Source organism: Pseudochaenichthys georgianus, chromosome 19, assembly GCF_902827115.2.
Source record: "Pseudochaenichthys georgianus chromosome 19, fPseGeo1.2, whole genome shotgun sequence".
Lineage (NCBI taxonomy): Eukaryota > Metazoa > Chordata > Actinopteri > Perciformes > Channichthyidae > Pseudochaenichthys > Pseudochaenichthys georgianus.
Genome location: NC_047521.1, coordinates 27,706,186 through 27,723,257, shown reverse-complemented (window position 1 = coordinate 27,723,257; position 17,072 = coordinate 27,706,186). Strand labels below are relative to the sequence as shown.

General features: G+C 44.9%; 1 protein-coding gene across 1 annotated transcript in view; it reads right to left on the bottom strand.

Moving 5' to 3' along the window:
- cacna1g (calcium channel, voltage-dependent, T type, alpha 1G subunit) overlaps positions 1 to 17,072 on the bottom strand; it is a 250,441-nt gene that overhangs the window by 59,673 nt on the left and 173,696 nt on the right. Inside the window, exons 21-25 of the mRNA XM_034107161.2 lie at positions 15,465 to 15,591; positions 9,733 to 9,858; positions 9,544 to 9,633; positions 8,301 to 8,493; positions 6,808 to 6,852 (exon numbers count right to left, since the gene is read on the bottom strand). Of these exons, the coding sequence (XP_033963052.1) occupies positions 6,808 to 6,852; positions 8,301 to 8,493; positions 9,544 to 9,633; positions 9,733 to 9,858; positions 15,465 to 15,591 (581 nt within the window). The remainder of the gene's footprint in view (positions 1 to 6,807; positions 6,853 to 8,300; positions 8,494 to 9,543; positions 9,634 to 9,732; positions 9,859 to 15,464; positions 15,592 to 17,072) is intronic.

The window sequence follows — 17,072 nt, the reverse complement described above, 5'->3', positions numbered from 1 at the left end:
GGCCCGGGGGCCAAATCCGGCCCGCGGCTTCTGTGGCCCCATAAGAGCTTGCAGAGAATATAATATGTTTATTATACGGTTACATGCTACTTTACAGAAGCACGTTGCCCATAAACTACATGTCCCACAATGCATCTCATTTTGACTTTTTTCTCAGAATTAGATTTTTTTTCTCAAGATGCTAATTTCCCCCCAAAATTCCACTTTAAAAAATCATTTTGTGAAATGCTCACTGAAGAGACTTGCAATTATTTGCCCTAGACTTCTGCTTTCAGACGTAGTTAGTTATTAAGTTATTACCCTATCCGATAATAATCCAAAGCAGAGGCAATAATGTGATATAATACATTATTTTATATATATTAAATATTATATATGTGTATTTATATAAGGCGCATTCACACTGCGGTACTTTTCCCACAAAGGTACTGGCAGGCCGCAAACCACTTCACGGCGTATACTGCCGCCCAAAGTCCCCGGCCGGAAGTCCCCGGAGTTGGGGAAGGCTTCAGTAGAAGCTGCTGGGAGTCCCAGCAGCTTCTACTGAAGCCTTCCGAGTAAATCGCCAGAACGCCGACACCTCCTCATCTCCACCGCTCCCATGTTTTATCTTGTGCTGCCATAAGTTAGTCTCTCTGCGTTTCTGCGCTGGGCTAATGCTAATGCTAATAATGCTAATGCGAGGATAATAAAATGGCGGCTTCACAAAACTTTTTGGGAGTTTCACGGGGCGTGGTTTGCAATCCGCCCAGCCAATCAGGAATATAGCTCTTTTCTCACAAAAGAGCCGCTCGAAAGTCCCTGCTCTCTAGCAGGGACTTTCGAGCGGGTAAAAAGGATCACATGAACTACTTTTAGTACCGGCTCTTTTTGGTGTGAACGCGATCATGAACCTCGCATGAACCTTTGTGGGAAAAGTACCGCAGTGTGAATGCGGCTATAGTCTTAACCTTTGCACCATTCTGCCTCCATACGACATTACTACATCACGAGTTTGACTTGTTCCTTCACAATGCAGGTTCTGATGTCAGTCGGTCGGTGGAAAGTGGAAGCTGTGGCACATCCCAAATAGTTTCAGGAACATAACTCCCAACTTATGAAAGATTCATCCCGTTTAACGCTCGACTTAACTCTGCCACCGACACCTTGTGGCATCACACTTTAAATCACCGCAGCGGCTGCAGCTTTGAGACTTTTCACAGAGATATTTCGGCGTCTCTCACTCTTCCTCAGCTCCTCTGAGATCTCCTCCTCCTCTTCCTCCTCTTCCTCTCACTCCCGAAGGACTGAAGTTATTAATTACATCTCCACAACAGAGGAAAGAGAAAAGGGGGGCAATGTGAAACTTCCGCTACATTCATCTCTGTTAGCGCTGACCCAGATACAGCATGGGATTGGCACCGCTGTGTGTGTGTGTGTGTGTGTGTGTGTGTGTGTGTGTGTGTGTGTGTGTGTGTGTGTGTGTGTGTGTGTGTGTGTGTGTGTGTGTGTGTGTGTGTGTGTGTGTGTGTGTGTGTGTGTGTGTGTGTGTGTGTGTGTGTGTGTGTGTGTGTGTGTGTGTGTGTGAGAGCTAATAGATGAAGAACAACTATTCATGGCATGTCAAGCTGCTTTGCATATACCCACATTGTTTTTTGGATATCTGTGTGTATGTGTGTGTGTGTGTGTGTGTGTGTGTGTGTGTGTGTGTGTGTGTGTGTGTGTGTGTGTGTGTGTGTGTGTGTGTGTGTGTGGCCTAGCATTACTATCCTTGTGGGGACCTACATCTGTTTACAGAGTCACGTGTGGGGACTTGCCTCCCTTATGGGGACAACATGGAGGAAGACTTGGTTAGGACTTACTTGCATGTAAGTCGATGTAATGTCCCCTGAAGTGATGTATACATGGTATGTGTGTGTGTGTGTGTGTGTGTGTGTGTGTGTGTGTGTGTGTTTGCAGTGAGGGGATGATCCTACTATCCTGGTGTTGTTGTTGACTGCTCAAAGTATGTCTTGCCTCCATTTACCTCACCACGTTTGAAAACCATGTTTTTTAACGAGAGTCCTGAATGTGAGAAAAGAGTTCAAACTGTGAACTCGATTTATTACTCGCTGAATATTTGCGATTTGCATCGAGACATTAAAAGCCCAGAAAGAAAACGAGTGTTAAGATAAAGGTGAAACTGGAAGCGCCTTGTATTTATATATGAAATACAAGGCGTATTAAAGCTCTATTCTTTATTCGAACTGAACCCAAAAGCGTCCGACCGGATATCGAGAGACCGACATGTATTGGAGGCTTGGCATAAGATATTTAGATCGTCTTAAGAAGATTCAAAAGGTCAGAAAACTGTGAAACTCAAAGTATTTCTAACCTGCGTGTGGGATATTAAAGTCTGGGTAACATTTGTGATTTGCAAATGAAAATGTATGTTGCCACGGGAACATGCTGAGATACATGTTAATCCTTGCTGTGAGCTGCTTGTTAATACATTGCATAACAGGCTCGTTAGAACGGCAGGCAACAGATCATCCACTGAACGCCACCACGGCCCAAATAAATTAAACACCTCGGTGTGAAAGTGCTTTATCTCTGAAGAAACCTAACGTCACTCTCAAAGGTTTAGGAAGTGAGCAGCCCGTACCTTAAAGAGGACCTATCATATATTAGAAACATGTATGGTAGTTCCACACCTATACAAAACATGTCACCCACTGTAGCCACGCCTCTTCCTGCTCAAACCCCTCTTTTGCAGCCCTGTTAGAGAAACGCGGGTCTTGGGTCCTTAATAAATAAGAGGAGGCGGAGCTAATGCCTGATCAGAATTCTACCGGAGATACAGTTACATTCGGTTGTGATAAAACGCCATCCTGTTCTAAACCACATCAAGGATTATCTCTGATACAGTATGGAGCTTAAATGCTTTTTCTCTTGCAGGTTTATCACAAGGTGAGTTCCTTTTTTTACTTCCTGCTTTTTAAACACGTGCTCTCCAGCACAGGTTAGCTCGGAGTGTTAGCGATGCTAATGTAAACAAAGACCAGATTACATCCAAAACACGTCAGGCATTGTTTCAATGTTATATTTATAAGAAAGAGACATTGTACATGTATAAAATGTACTACACATTATTTCGTCCATGCAAATGTATTATTGAGGTGATCTGAGAAAGGATATTTGGAAATATTAGAGTTAAGAGACTTTGAAGTCTTTCAAAACTCAATTCTCCATCAGCCTAAAGTTAGCATTTTAGCATTATTTAGCCCATTTACAGGCAGGGACACACGCAACTCTTAAAGTAAGAGACTTGTGACTGACTAGGGTGTGTGTGTGTGTGTGTGTGTGTGTGTGTGTGTGTGTGTAGTTCTACCACCTCTCCCTTTCACCCCTATCTATCGTCAGACTACATGTTAACGTGCCTCCTCCATCACCTCCTAACCTCTCGTCTTTCCTGTCCTCCACTTCCTCCAGAGCACTGCCACTAGATAAGAGTCTGATCCACTGTGCATGCCCACACACACACACACACACACACACACACACACACACACACACACACACACACACACACACACACACACACACCACACACACACACACACACACACACACACACACACACACACACACACACACACACACCACACACACACACACACACACACACACACACACACACACACACACACACACACACACACACACACACACAGTCTGGATGGTGTATTCTCTGTGTTTTTGACACTTCTGTCGTTACATTTTGGGTGAAAAATATCTAACAAAAGCGCTCGCTCATGAAACGCTGCATCGGATGAACAAAGAGTCGAAGGGTCCTGACACTCATCCAGACTGAGGGATCGGGGTGAGAGCTACACACACACACACACACACACACACACACACACACACACACACACACACACACGCACACGCACAGACACTTTCAGCACCTCTACAAGATCGCCATGGAAACAAGTTGCGACACTTCGAGCACTTGAACCAGAAAAGCAGTCGGAGTGAGACCTTTACGCCGAACAAGAGCCGACCACTTTGAACAAACCCTGATCTATAACAACGTGTACCGCTGTGACCTTTGTAGTGAAGTACATTCATGCACTTTACCAGAGCTTTGCCTCCATGTTGTCTCATGGGTGTCCTACTATCTGGTTTCCAAACGACAGCTTCCTGAGTGTAAAATGTAAAAGACCTTTCCAGGTACATAAACCAAAAAAGGGCCACATTCCCAAAGCCTTTACGATCACATCTCGAGTGTGACTATAAATGTAATGGCCACAAAGAAAGAAACCAATCCAAGCTCTCGTTGTAAACAGACACCCTCTCTGGAGCCAATGATGTGGATACTGGGGCAACATTTACATATTCTGGCAATGGGCTTCTTAAGCGTTGAAGTGCAGCACAGCCTCAATGGGAACATACCAGAATGTGCTCGACTGAAGTCCCATGGTCGAAGGCTCTTTAACGGAGGCCAGCGACCTTTCATAGAGGATGTTATTAAAGACGTTAGCAATGCTGGTGTAACACGGCACCACCTGTGCAACCCGATGAAGCTCCGTGATGTCTCTGATCTACCGTAGAGCTGCACTGAGCCATGAGAGAGATAGTTCCTGTTGGTAATGATAACCAGACGGGCACGAAACACGAGCTAGTCAGGCGATCGGAGAGGTATTTGGTAATGATTCCTTGAACTGTCCGTCGTAAGCAAACAGACCTACAACCTTTTCCTAAACGACCGGACGTTGGAAAGATGATAGATCCTTATAACTTGGAGACCACATCAACTTTATCCAGCTCTATCATCAACATGTCTACTTTGGTTAATGACCGATTACCATCAGAACTCACGACGTTCCCAATGAAACAGGATGACAGACGAACTACTCACCCGATCTTCACACCACTTGGTGAAAGGATTCATAAAAGACAAATTAAGAACCCATAACTTCTCCAAGCGGATCCGGATGGGAAACTCCTCGCATTCACGGAACCCCCTTGGAGACGACTGCCATCTCCGAATGCCTTTGGAGTGAGTGAAGGAAAGGGAACTTTACCTGTTCATTGGATTAAAGGTGGGGTAGGTGAGTTTGAGAAACCGGCTCGAGATCGCTAGAATTTGAAAATACACAACCGGAGAAAATCTGCCACTTCCTCACAGAGCCCCTCCTCCAACACACACGAACGCGCACATGACCAATGAGGGCACGAGGAATGTGTGTGCCCCGATGGAAGGCTGACAGGCAGGTAGGCCATCCAGGCTAAACGGATTGGTTGTACTTTTTACAGTATTACGGCTTCTACAGATGCAATCTTTTAATGGATTTATTGTCAAAGCACTTCAGATATTCATTGCTATCGGAAACCTTAAGAGCATTCCATGGAATATAACAACAAGTGTATCTCGAGCCGGTTTCTGAAACTTACCTACCCCACCTTTAATGTTTTTTGGAAAAGTTAATCGTGAAACACTTCGCTAAGATGGTTAGCTTCAAGTACCATCGTGACAAAAAGGGGTCTCAAAGAGCTTTTATTATCACTGCAGGCAATGATAAACTTTGTACAGAAAACCATGGCTCCTTAAGGATTCATCCCAAGGCCTTTGGTGATCACCTGACTTTGCATGTAGAGCCACTAGAAGGCGAACAGTTGATGTCTTTACATCAACTGGATGGATCAAAGTGTTAGTTGTACTTGTTGAGTTTCTTGCCCTGTTTGCACTTCCCAGTTCTTAGCAAGTACTAAGAATTATTGGACTAGAGAGCCAAACTAGTCCTATGTTTGTATCCCCTTTAAAGGTGGGGGAGGTACGTTTGAGAAACCGGCTCGAGATACACTTTCTGTAATATTCCATGGAATGCTCTTAACATCCGATAGCAATGAATATCTGAAGTGCTTTGAGAATAAATCCATAAAGAAACATCACCTGTGGAAGCCGTGGTGCTGTAAAAAGCACGACCAATCACGGCCCGGCTAAAGTAGCTGGATGGCCTACCTGCCTGTCAGCCTTCAATCGGGGCACACACTTATCTCGTGCCCTCATTGGTCATGTGTGCGTTCCTGTGTGTTGGAGGAGGGGCTCTGTGAGGAAGAGGCAGATTTCTTCTGGCTGTGTATTTTCAAATTCTAGCGCACTCGAGCTGCTTTCTCCAACTTACCTTACCTTTAACCTTATAAATAGGCTATCAATAAAAAGACCTCTTGAGTTATAAAGTGTACTGCGATCGGCCAGAAACTGGATGGATCAAAGCGTTAGTTTTACTGCTTGCCTTTCTTCCCAGATCTTAGCAATACCTAATCATTATTTGACTACAGTGCCACAAAACTCCTATATTTGTTGCACCTTAGTACCCTTAAATATAAAGGGGTCTGTGTACAGGGAGAGTTCTCTATCGGTCAGGAACTGGATGGATCAAAGCGTACGTTTCTTGCACTGTTCCCAGGTCTGAGCAATAACTACGAATTATTGGATTACAATAATGTTTGCTGCACCTCACTCCCGTTCCCCTGAATCCCCACCTCTCACTTTCCCTCCCAACCTAACTAAGACCAGAGTCTTCTCCTCTGGTGGTGGTGCTGAGGATGGGTCGCGGACGGTGTGGAAGAGCTGTGAAGAGACAAAGCCACGACAGAGAAAACAGGTAACAGCATGTCCAGCGGACGGAGAGCTGATGGGAGGGAGGCAGGGGGGCGGTTCGCGGGATGGGGCCCTACCTCCCGTGATCATTGTACTGAACACCCAAGCCACCGTGGTGGTCGAGTGGTCGGTGGTGTGGGAGTTTAAAAGGAACACAGAACATGCTGGAAACTCTGTACCTTTCAATGTGCCTCCAGAGAGGGCCCAACCCGGAACCAATAAATCTAGAGGAATGAGACCGTGTTAGTCAGGGAGAAGCAGAAGAAAAGCAAAGGAAGGAAGAGGTTTGAAACAGGAGAGTTAAAGAGAGAGAAAGAGGGAAAGAGGGATGGAGTAAGGCCAGAAGGAAGCGGTGCAAGATAAAAAAGCTGGTTTTATGTTCCTATGATTTGTCTTTCCAGAGATTCTGAGTCCAGTTTTCGTTTTGTGACAATCAGGAAGGCCGTTGACTCTCAACCCGACAATCCTCAAACCAAAGCATTTACAACCGCCTCACTACCTGCTTTCTATTTCCATCTTTTTCTATAAGCAGCCTTGACTGTTTGCGTACAAAAAAGGTTTCCTGGCGAAAAAAAACCAAGCCAGGAAACAAGAAAAAGCAAAAACAGGGGAACACACGTATACATCTGAAAGGATGTGTGTGCTATCAAGAAAAAGAGTGTATATGTATTCTGGGGAGGTTCTCGATTGGTCGGGTACCATTGGGCAGTCGCCTCCTGAAAAAGGAAGATCAATATCTATCTGTATTTCTCAAGTACGTAAAACATTTCTATCGTCAAATAACATTATCAAGTCATGAAGACGAACACTTTAAGAAGCCAATAAAGTCCACTGCTCCTTTTACAAACTGAAAAAGAAAGTGCCTTAAGATTAAGTAGGGTACAGGCTATAGGCGGACGCTCGATGTTTTCACATATAGGAGGCAGTGGAAAGAATACAAAACCAAACCAAGCCAACAACTCCTATACAGCCGGAGGGGAGGGGGAACTCCTACGAATCTCACATTAACTAAAGGCAAACTAAAGGGGAGAATCTTCATGTTCTTCCAGAATTGAGTCCCTGCCCCCGCGGCTGTACTAACCCCCATGCAGAAGAAGAGGGGAAGGGAGGGGGGTCGTCTTCGTTTTTTAAGGCGGTTAAATAACCAACGACTCCCCCTTCCTCTAGCTCTGTGTACCCACCACCATGCAAGCCCCTCCGTCAGCACTCACTGGGCATGCTCCATCCCAAGCATCTACGGTAGACCGGGCAAGGTGAGGAAAAAAGGGGGGATAGGATGGGGGGGGGGCTAAAAACACCAGAGGTCAGCTGTTCGAACCCTGCAACAAACCGGACGACTGTGGAAGCTTTCCTCAACGCCCAGCTGGGTCGATTAGACGCTGGAGTTGAAGGAGAGCTTCCGGAAGTCTGGAGCTGCAGAGCCAGACGAGGTGACCGCCGGACGGCAACGGGAAACTAACCCTACAGGGTCTACGGGGGGGGGGGGGGGGAGGGGGAAAGGATCTACCGCAGAGTAGCGACTGTAGCCGGGTCTAAAGCTCACTAATCGGTTCTTCCGGATTCGGCCATATCAAATGAAAAAGCGGAAAGAATAAAAAAGGCTCAGGCTCAAATCAAGCAGGACTCAGAAAGATGTGGAAAGACTACCGACCAGCCAGCTCCTTCTCCTTACTCCGTCTCTTTTTCTCCATGCGTTTCAGTCTCTTCTCCTCCCTGCGCTTGGCCTCCTCGGCCTCTTGGTGGCGCCGGCACTTGTGGAAGTTCTCCACCACGACGCCCACGAACATGTTCAGCACGAAGAAGGCCACGATCAGCAGGAAGGAGATGAAGTACAGCAGCATCCACGGGTTGTAGTTCATGACCGGCTGGAACACAGGACACAAGGGATTTGTAGATTCTTCAAGGCTTTGTACAAAGTGTTGGGAACATCCTGAGTGTCCTCGTCCAACCTGAGAGTAGCATGCTAACAAAGGTATCAACTGCAGCTGTGAACATGACAGGATGTGTGATGACCTGGAAGAGCATCAGGACTGTTTGAGGCAGATGATAGCTATGTGATGAACATGATGACTCAGCCTCTATGCAGAGAGACATCAAGCATGCTCATTTCTGACGTGGAGCTAATCTGAAGTAAACATCGATACTGCTTTCTGCTCCTCCATCTTGTGACTGTGTGACTCCCTCTCTGGGATATCAGCATGTGAAGGACACTGCTCAGGACCTAGTCTCTGTATGTGATGACTCCTTCCCTTCTGTAGAGGATCCCAGACACATGGATCCTGAGACTGAACCTCAAGCCGGGGACGAGTGATGTTTTTCTAACGCATAGCTACAGTGTAGATATGTCAATGAACATATTAGGTCGCAGCAGAGGTCGCGTTAACCGAATATTTTTTTAACAATGACGGGAAAATCTGAAAGCCGTCGGTCATTTTGACGGATTAGAACAAACTCTGAACAGCGCCACAGTTTCCCCGCAGCGAGGCTCCGGTGGTATGCCGTGTTAAGGATGCCCGCCCAAAAGGAAATGATACAGTTTCCAAACCTAACTTCGCCGAACAGATCATTGAGATGTCTGAGAGTATTTGCTTTGCGCCGTGCGAGGTGGTGCAGTGGGCATGCATAACACGGCGCTAACAGTCCCCCGTTGACAGTTCGAGCGTGAACCCCCCCCCCCCCCTCGGCAGAGTTGTGTACAGGCCGACGGGTAATAATGGATTTTGACGGAAATATTACGATCCTGCCCGTCAACATGATCGTAATATTTCCGAAAAAAGCGAAAAAGTCTAGCGCAACCTCTGAGTCACTCTTCCAACAGCGCAACACAATAAAACTGATAAAATAGTTAAAATAGTGCAAGTAAATATAAATAAAGTATAGAATAGAATGAATGCCCAATGTTTCAGTATAGTCACCTGTTGGTCAACTCCTACAGCGTCCAGTCCGTAGTACATGATGTCCACCCAGCCGTCTTTGGACGCCAGAACAAACAGAGACATCAAGGCCTGAGAGACGGAGAAGAAAGGACATCCTTCTTGATAATCTTCGAAGTATTTGAATGTATCGTTTGTTTATCAGACATCTTGCCGTTTGCGAGGCCTCACCTGTCCGAGGTTGTCGAAGTTGTACTTGTGTCTGACCCACTTCTTGTTGGCCTGCAAACAGTCCGACTTGTTGGTGACGTTCCCGATATCTTCTCCTTGACAAATAAAGAACTTCCCCTTGAAGAGCTGGGAGAGAAACAGATTCGATTGAGTCGGATACAAAAAAAGTGGTTTCGGGAATTTCTAATATCATCTCAAAATACATTTCCAGATGATGCATACAATTTCAAATGTAGGTCTGGTGGTAACTACGGTAACTCTTATCCACACGTTCCTGTATCCATGAGAACCAAGTGGTGGGAAAGTTCTATTTCGACGCAATCAAGTGGAACAAATGGTCAAAGCGGATCTACTTTTCCATCATTGTATCCTTAATTAGCGCCGCGACACGTATCAATGGATTCTTTATTTTCATTAGCCACGTAAACCGCTTCGACGAAGTTCAAAAAACTGCATATTTTTTTACTTAAACAAGGTCCTACTAATAAAGATGAGTCTCATTAAGAGAAGAACATGTTCCAGTTGCTTCAAGTCGTCTAGTTTCTCCACATTTAGAGGGACAGTGGATTCGGTGGAATGTAGACTTCTTGGTAGAATCTTTGATATACCTTCTCTGTGTATTCCTCAAACTTGCAACTTAATATGTATTCCTTATTAACCTAATATGTGAATATGGTGTAACGCACTTCACCTGCTGTCTGGTTGGATGCAAAGTGCATGTTGTTGTGCAATGACAATAAAGCTGAATCTAATCTAATCTAAAGACTGCAATCAACTGAATGGCCACTAAAAGGTTTGTATTTCCTTTAGTTAAAGCGAGGATAGCCGATTGGCTACTTCCGTTTCTGCAAAGCTACGCTACCTGGCTGCTCGTCATATGTTCGTTTCACTTGGAAAACACATGTGTGTTATTACCCCAGACTAAGGATATCAGAGGGATGCTAGCAGCTTCCAAGCCTCTTGTGCACATGTGTCAAACTCGAGGCCCGGGGGCCAAATCAGGCCCGTGGTGGATTTAATTTCGGCCCGCAGGATCATTTCTAATCACTATTAGATCTGGCCCGCCGGTATATTGCACCTTCCCTCCATCCTGAGGGTCTCCTCCGCTCAGAGCCTGAGCCCGAACATTGATGACCTTGCCCCCAAGATGAGACGCCAAGTGTCTGAGCTAGCATCCCAGAGCAGCACGCTGAGTTCAATGGATGCTTCCTTCTGCACTTTCTCTCACGACAACAGGACATGTTTGGTTTCTCTCTGAGGGGAATAGTTTTGTTGAAGCTGTTGTTGGCCTGTGGGGAAATGTACTCATAAGAAATGACTCTAAACTGCAGATAGAGCCGTGAGAAGTGACTCTGGAGAAGCTGCAGATAGAGCCGTGAGAAATGAATGCAGCTGATTATTTAATGTTGTTTTTATAGCAATAATTTAAGCTTCGTTAGTTCCAGGTTTGATTTGTGCAATAAGTTCATTTCAGTAAGTTCTGCAGTAAACATTGAACCAGTCCGGACCTCCACGAGCACCCATTTTTTAATCTAGGCCCACGGTGTGTTTGAGTAATAATAATAATAATAATAATAATAATACATGGGACTTTTATAGCGCTTTTCATGAAACTCAAAGACGCTTTGACAGAGAATTAAGAAGAGAAAAAAAGACGAGAAAAAAAAAAAAATCGATGACAAAGAAATACAAAAAGAGATAAACAAAACAGAAAATAGGGGGGAGGGGGGGGGGTCAGTGGTTGAATGCAGTGTTGAAGAGGTGGGCTGGGGTAGTGAGTTCCAGAGGGTGGGTGCAGCAACGGAGAAGGCTCTGTCGCCCCAGGACTTGAGGCTGGTCCGGGTGGGGAGGGACAGGAGGTCGGCGGCAGCAGAGCGGAGGGAGCGAGTGGGAGTGGTGGAGGAGGTCAGTCAGGTGGGATGGGGCCAGGTTATGGAGGGCTTTGTACGTCATCAGGAGGATGTTGTACTCAATCCTCTGGGGGATGGGGAGCCAGTGGAGCTTGATGAGGACGGGGTGATGTGTTCACGGATTCGGGTGTGGGTGAGTAGACGGGCGGCGGAGTTCTGGATATATTGAAGTAAAGGCTCCTCGGTGAATAATAAATCAGACATTAATCACAGGTCAGTGAATGTGTACTTATGTTCTGGAAACATTACGACATGTGTTCACATCCGAAGGGCTATGCAGTGAATCCCCCGCCCCTCTTTTAACGACCGACAGCTTGTTCCTCCTCATTAACCCTTTGAGATGCTGCTTCACATTTCATTTCATTTCATTTCAAACCTTTATTTATTCAGATTGGTCCCATTGAGATCATAGATCTCTTTTTCAAGGGAGACCTGCAGCATATAGGTTCCACATGAAACATAAAACAATAAAGGACATTATACATTATATTTACAGGATACATAGTTATAGACATTTACAAGTGCCCATTGTATCAGCAAGCATTTCATTTAGCCTAGCTTTAAAAACATGCAGAGGAATGAGATTGCTCAGTTTCAATTCTTGCTGAAGATTGTTCCAGCAAGTGGAGCTGCGCATAAAAGCTGTCTCACCTCAGACAGTCCTTGCTCTTGGCACATCTAACAAGACCACATCCTGCGACCTCAGACAATAGCTGCTTGCAACTCTCTGTGTTATCAGAGAGCAGATATAATACGGGAGTTTACCCAACAAAGCTTTATAGATAAACGTGTACCAGTGACTGAGCCTCCGTACAGAGAGTGATGGTAAACCTGCCTTGGTATACAGGGTGCAGTGATGAGTAAGCGCTTTACAATTTGTGACAAATCTCAGAGCGCTGTGATACGCAGCATCCAATTTGCTCAGGCAATTAGCAGGTGCATTCATATAGACCAGATCCCCATAGTCCAGCACAGGTCAAAGGTCACAGAGCCTTTTCCTGGCCTCAAGCGAGAAGCAGGACTTGTTTCTGAAAAAGAAACCTAGCCTCACCCTCAGTTTTTTAAGCAGGTTATTGACATGAAGTTTAAAAGAGAGACAATCATCAAGCCAGACACCCAGGTATTTGTAACAGGCAACAACTTCAAGTTTTGTTCCTTGCGTAGTTACAATATCTAAAACAGGCTCTGGTGTCTTTTTAGCTTTAGAAAAGAGCATTACCTTGGTTTTATCCACATTTAAAAGAAGCTTTAGTTCAGAGAGCTGAGTCTGAATAGTGTTAGAAACAGCCTGTAATTTAACACCAGCCTCCTGAATGAGGGACCTGCACAGAACATCACGGTATCATCCGCTTAGAAATGTAAAGTAGCTTCATCCACATTATCACCTACGCTGTTAATATGGAGAATAAAAGTGGTCCTAAAACAGAACCTTGAGGAACACCATTAGAAATGTTTAACCATTCAGAAGACAGTCCATCAAAGTGAACACATGGGACCTTTCAGAGAGGTAGTTCACAAACCACCCACTGCAAGGCTGGATAGGCCGATACTGAGTAGCCTCTGCTTTAAGATGAGATGATCGACGTGTCAAACGCTTTGGAAAGGTCAACAAACAGAGCTGCACAACTCTGCTTATTATCTAAGATACTCTCCACATCATTCACACTTTCATCGTGGCAGTGATGGTGCTGCGCTGCTTTCTGAAGCCTGACTGATGTTTAGACAGGATGTCATGGTTACATAAAAACTCCTTTACCTGTTCACTCACTAAGCGTTCGAGCACCTGAGCCAGAACTGACAATTTAGAGATAGGCCTATAGTTATTTAAAATAGTTGCCTCCCCTCCTTTCAGTAAAGGCAGGACATACGCTGACTAACATACTTTTGGAATTGTGTTCGTGCTGAGGGAGAGGTTACAAAGAGAAGTGAGAGGTGGAGCAATACAATCTGCAGCTATCTTTAAAAAGAAAGGTTCTACGTTGTCCGGGCCAGCCGGTTTCCTAGGATCTAACTTGGATAATGCTTCATGAACAATACCAACAGTAAAAGGAGTTAAACTGAAAGGGTTTTCCAGACCACGTTGTTCAGAGTCAAGGATTGGAGCGTTCACAGGAGCCACACAGCCAAACAGAGAGCCACAAGACACAACATGCTCATTAAAGCAAGTTAGCATAGAGCCCTGTCTGATAGAGAGCCAGATGCTGTGGTGAGGCACGGAGGCAGCTCATTACGGATCTCACCGGTGGAAATCGATTTTATGGCTTTCCAACATTTCCTAGGGTTATTCAGGTTTTCTGTGGTAACCGACAGATAGTACTTTGATTTAGCACTTTTTATTTGGGATGTGAAGCTATTCCTTAGCTGCCTAAAACGTAGCCATTCCACCTCTGAGCCTGATTTCCTAGCCTTAGCCCAAGCATTGTTTCTCTCATGAAGGAGACTGGACAGCTCAGCAGAACACCAGGGATTGTCTCGTCCCTTCACTCTAAATTTACGCAGGGTGCATGTCTATCTATAATGTTCATAAAACCAAGATAAAAATAAGACCATGCAGTTTCTACATCAGCACACAGATTGATTTACCCCAATCAAACCCAAACAGATCATGCACAAACCCTGCTCCACAAAGTGTTTTTTGTCTCTCTTTGTGATGACACGTGGTTTAACCTTTTGGACCTGAGTGTCCCTGATTGTGGCTACAACACAGTGCTCACTCACATCATTAGCACATACTCCCACAGACGAATATTTATGTGGAACATTTGTTAAAATTAGATCAATTAAGGAGGATTTGTTTGGGGACTTAATATTTGGGCGAGTAGGACTGTCTATAATCTGGGAAGGCTTACGGACGTAAAGACTGATGGACAGGAGCCTGAAGGCCACACGGCTTGTTGGGATGGATGTGTCCTCGGGCTCCTCCATCCAAACCAGATAAGCATACATTAAGCTTTTCTTACTTTGTATTTGTCCGTTTATTTCATTTTACAGAAGTGCTTTGTTAAGAATATAATTAGACTTTTATTTCTTTTTTAAATGTTTTTTTTATTTATTCTTCTCAGAGCCACTATTTCAAGGACGCTACGTCATCGAGTGCCGCCGAAGGACTGTTCCAATGTCCAGGATCCTTGGAATTCTACCGAGCCAATGCTTTGCGCACGGACCAATTTCCAAATATTTGGCGGAAATGGCGCTCCATTTAAGGCGGGGCCTCGAACATGACGCACACCTGATAGCCTGTTCCACCATTCTTCGTTTTCCGAGGCTAGGAAGGATTCTTGCCTCGCTTCTGAAGGACCCGACTCGGAGGGACATGTCCTACCAAGGAAGCATCCTCGACATTGAGAAACACCCACGGTCTTGTGTTTATTGACTTTATTTTAATTATTTATTATTTATTGAAAAACATTTATTTTTAATTTTTTTAATAAGAGCCAACATTTAAAAAAACTGAAATACAAAATGAAAACATGTATAAATTAATTCAAATAAATAAGAAAACCCAAAACCTAAGCTTTCATATATTTAGAGTTCAATTATCGCTGATGACGAGACAATGACTCGTGAATAAAATAGAGGGATGATTTCACAAATGTTCATACACACTTACCCCTGATCATATACCTCCAGCTGTGGGAGTATTTTTCAATCATTTGCAGCAGGAGGATAATATAATATATACAGCACTGCTATCTGCAGGGACTTTGGGATGTAAGCAGTACCGAGAAAGTGAATTATTGTGGGAGTGTGTGTGTGTGTGTGCGTGTGTGTGTGTGTGTGTGTGTGTGTGTGTGTGTGTGTGTGTGCGTGTGTCCCTCTCACCTGCACTCCCAGGATGCCGAAGATGATGAAGAAGGCGCAGCAGATCACCACGATGTTCCCGATGGGCTTCAGCGACGACATCAGAGTCTCCACCACGAGTTTCAGCCCCGGAGCCCTGCTGATCACTCTGAGAACACAGCAGGAGACAGGGGGTTAGTGTGTGTGTGTGTGTGTGTGTGTGTGTGTGTGTGGGTGTGTGTGTGTGTGTGTGTGTGTGTGTGTGTGTGTGTGTGTGTGTGTGTGTGTGTGTGTGTGTGTGTGTGTGTGTGTGTGTGTGTGTGTGTGTGTGTGTGTGTGTAGGCCACTCTAAGGTCAGTCACAGCTCAGACCAGATGGAGCAGGGATGCCTGCAGCGCTCCACACTCACCCCCCAGGCACGTGCACACACACGTGCACACACACACAACAAACTCTAAACCAAACTTCCCATCCTTCACAGGTAATAAATACCACGGGTAAAAAATAAGTGATAAAAGCGGGAATGAAAAAGAAAGAAGAGTAAAAACGCTTCTGTGTAAATAAATACAGGACTGAATAAAACAATATTAAATAGGAAAAATAAAAAATAGAATAAAATAAAATACACACAACACTTAAAACCAATAGAAGTCAATAAACACAGGACTGAATAAATAAGAATACAATAAATAAATATAAATAGGAAACCAATTAATATAAAATAACAAAAAAGTACAAAATTAAACTTAATATATATATATATATAAATTAAAATCCAATATTAATTAGTTGCACAGCACTGCAGCTGAGCTACTCTCACACGGTGTGACACACACACACACACACACACACACACACACACCACACACACACACACACACACACACACACACACACACACACACCACACACACACACACACACACACACACCATGTATACATCACTTCAGGGGACATTACATTGACTTACATGCATTTCCTGGAGACTTATCCTAACCCTAACCCTTAACTCTAACCAAGTCTTCACCCTAAAAGTAATGATTCCCCTCATGGGGACCTCCATGTTGTCCCCATAAGGGAGGCGAGTCCCCACACGTGACTGTGCCATATCTACACTGAAGCTACTGTACACATGACAATGAAGCCTTGCACCTTGCATCTTGAAACCGAGCAGCCTCGGCGTCTGTCGGAGACCAGCTGCTCCGTGTGCAGATAGTCAATAGCACATTAAAAGAAGACATGAGATAATAAGAGGCCAGCAGCCACGAGGCCACAGATCAATACGCCCGATCACTGCGCTAAACCTCATCACTCTGCACTCTGATACGCTGCTGCAAAGCATGCTGGGATGCAGTACCACTGGCGCTCTATAGAGGGCGCTGGTGTCTCCTGTTAGATCTGATGCAGCAGTGCTGGTATGCTCCGCAGAGGAAGGACCTGACGTGTTTTATAACAGAGCAGAAGGATAACCCTCTGTTTGAGCAACTACCACATCTATGTTACAGCGAAAGAGGAGTGCAACACACTCCAAAGAGTTCCAGATGCTTGTTGAATCCTTCTTTAAAGGCAATTTGGAATATTCAAAGCCTTTATTGTCAAATGCAGCGTCGTTTTGTGTGTCTACTTTAAAGAGTCCTCTCCTGCTGATG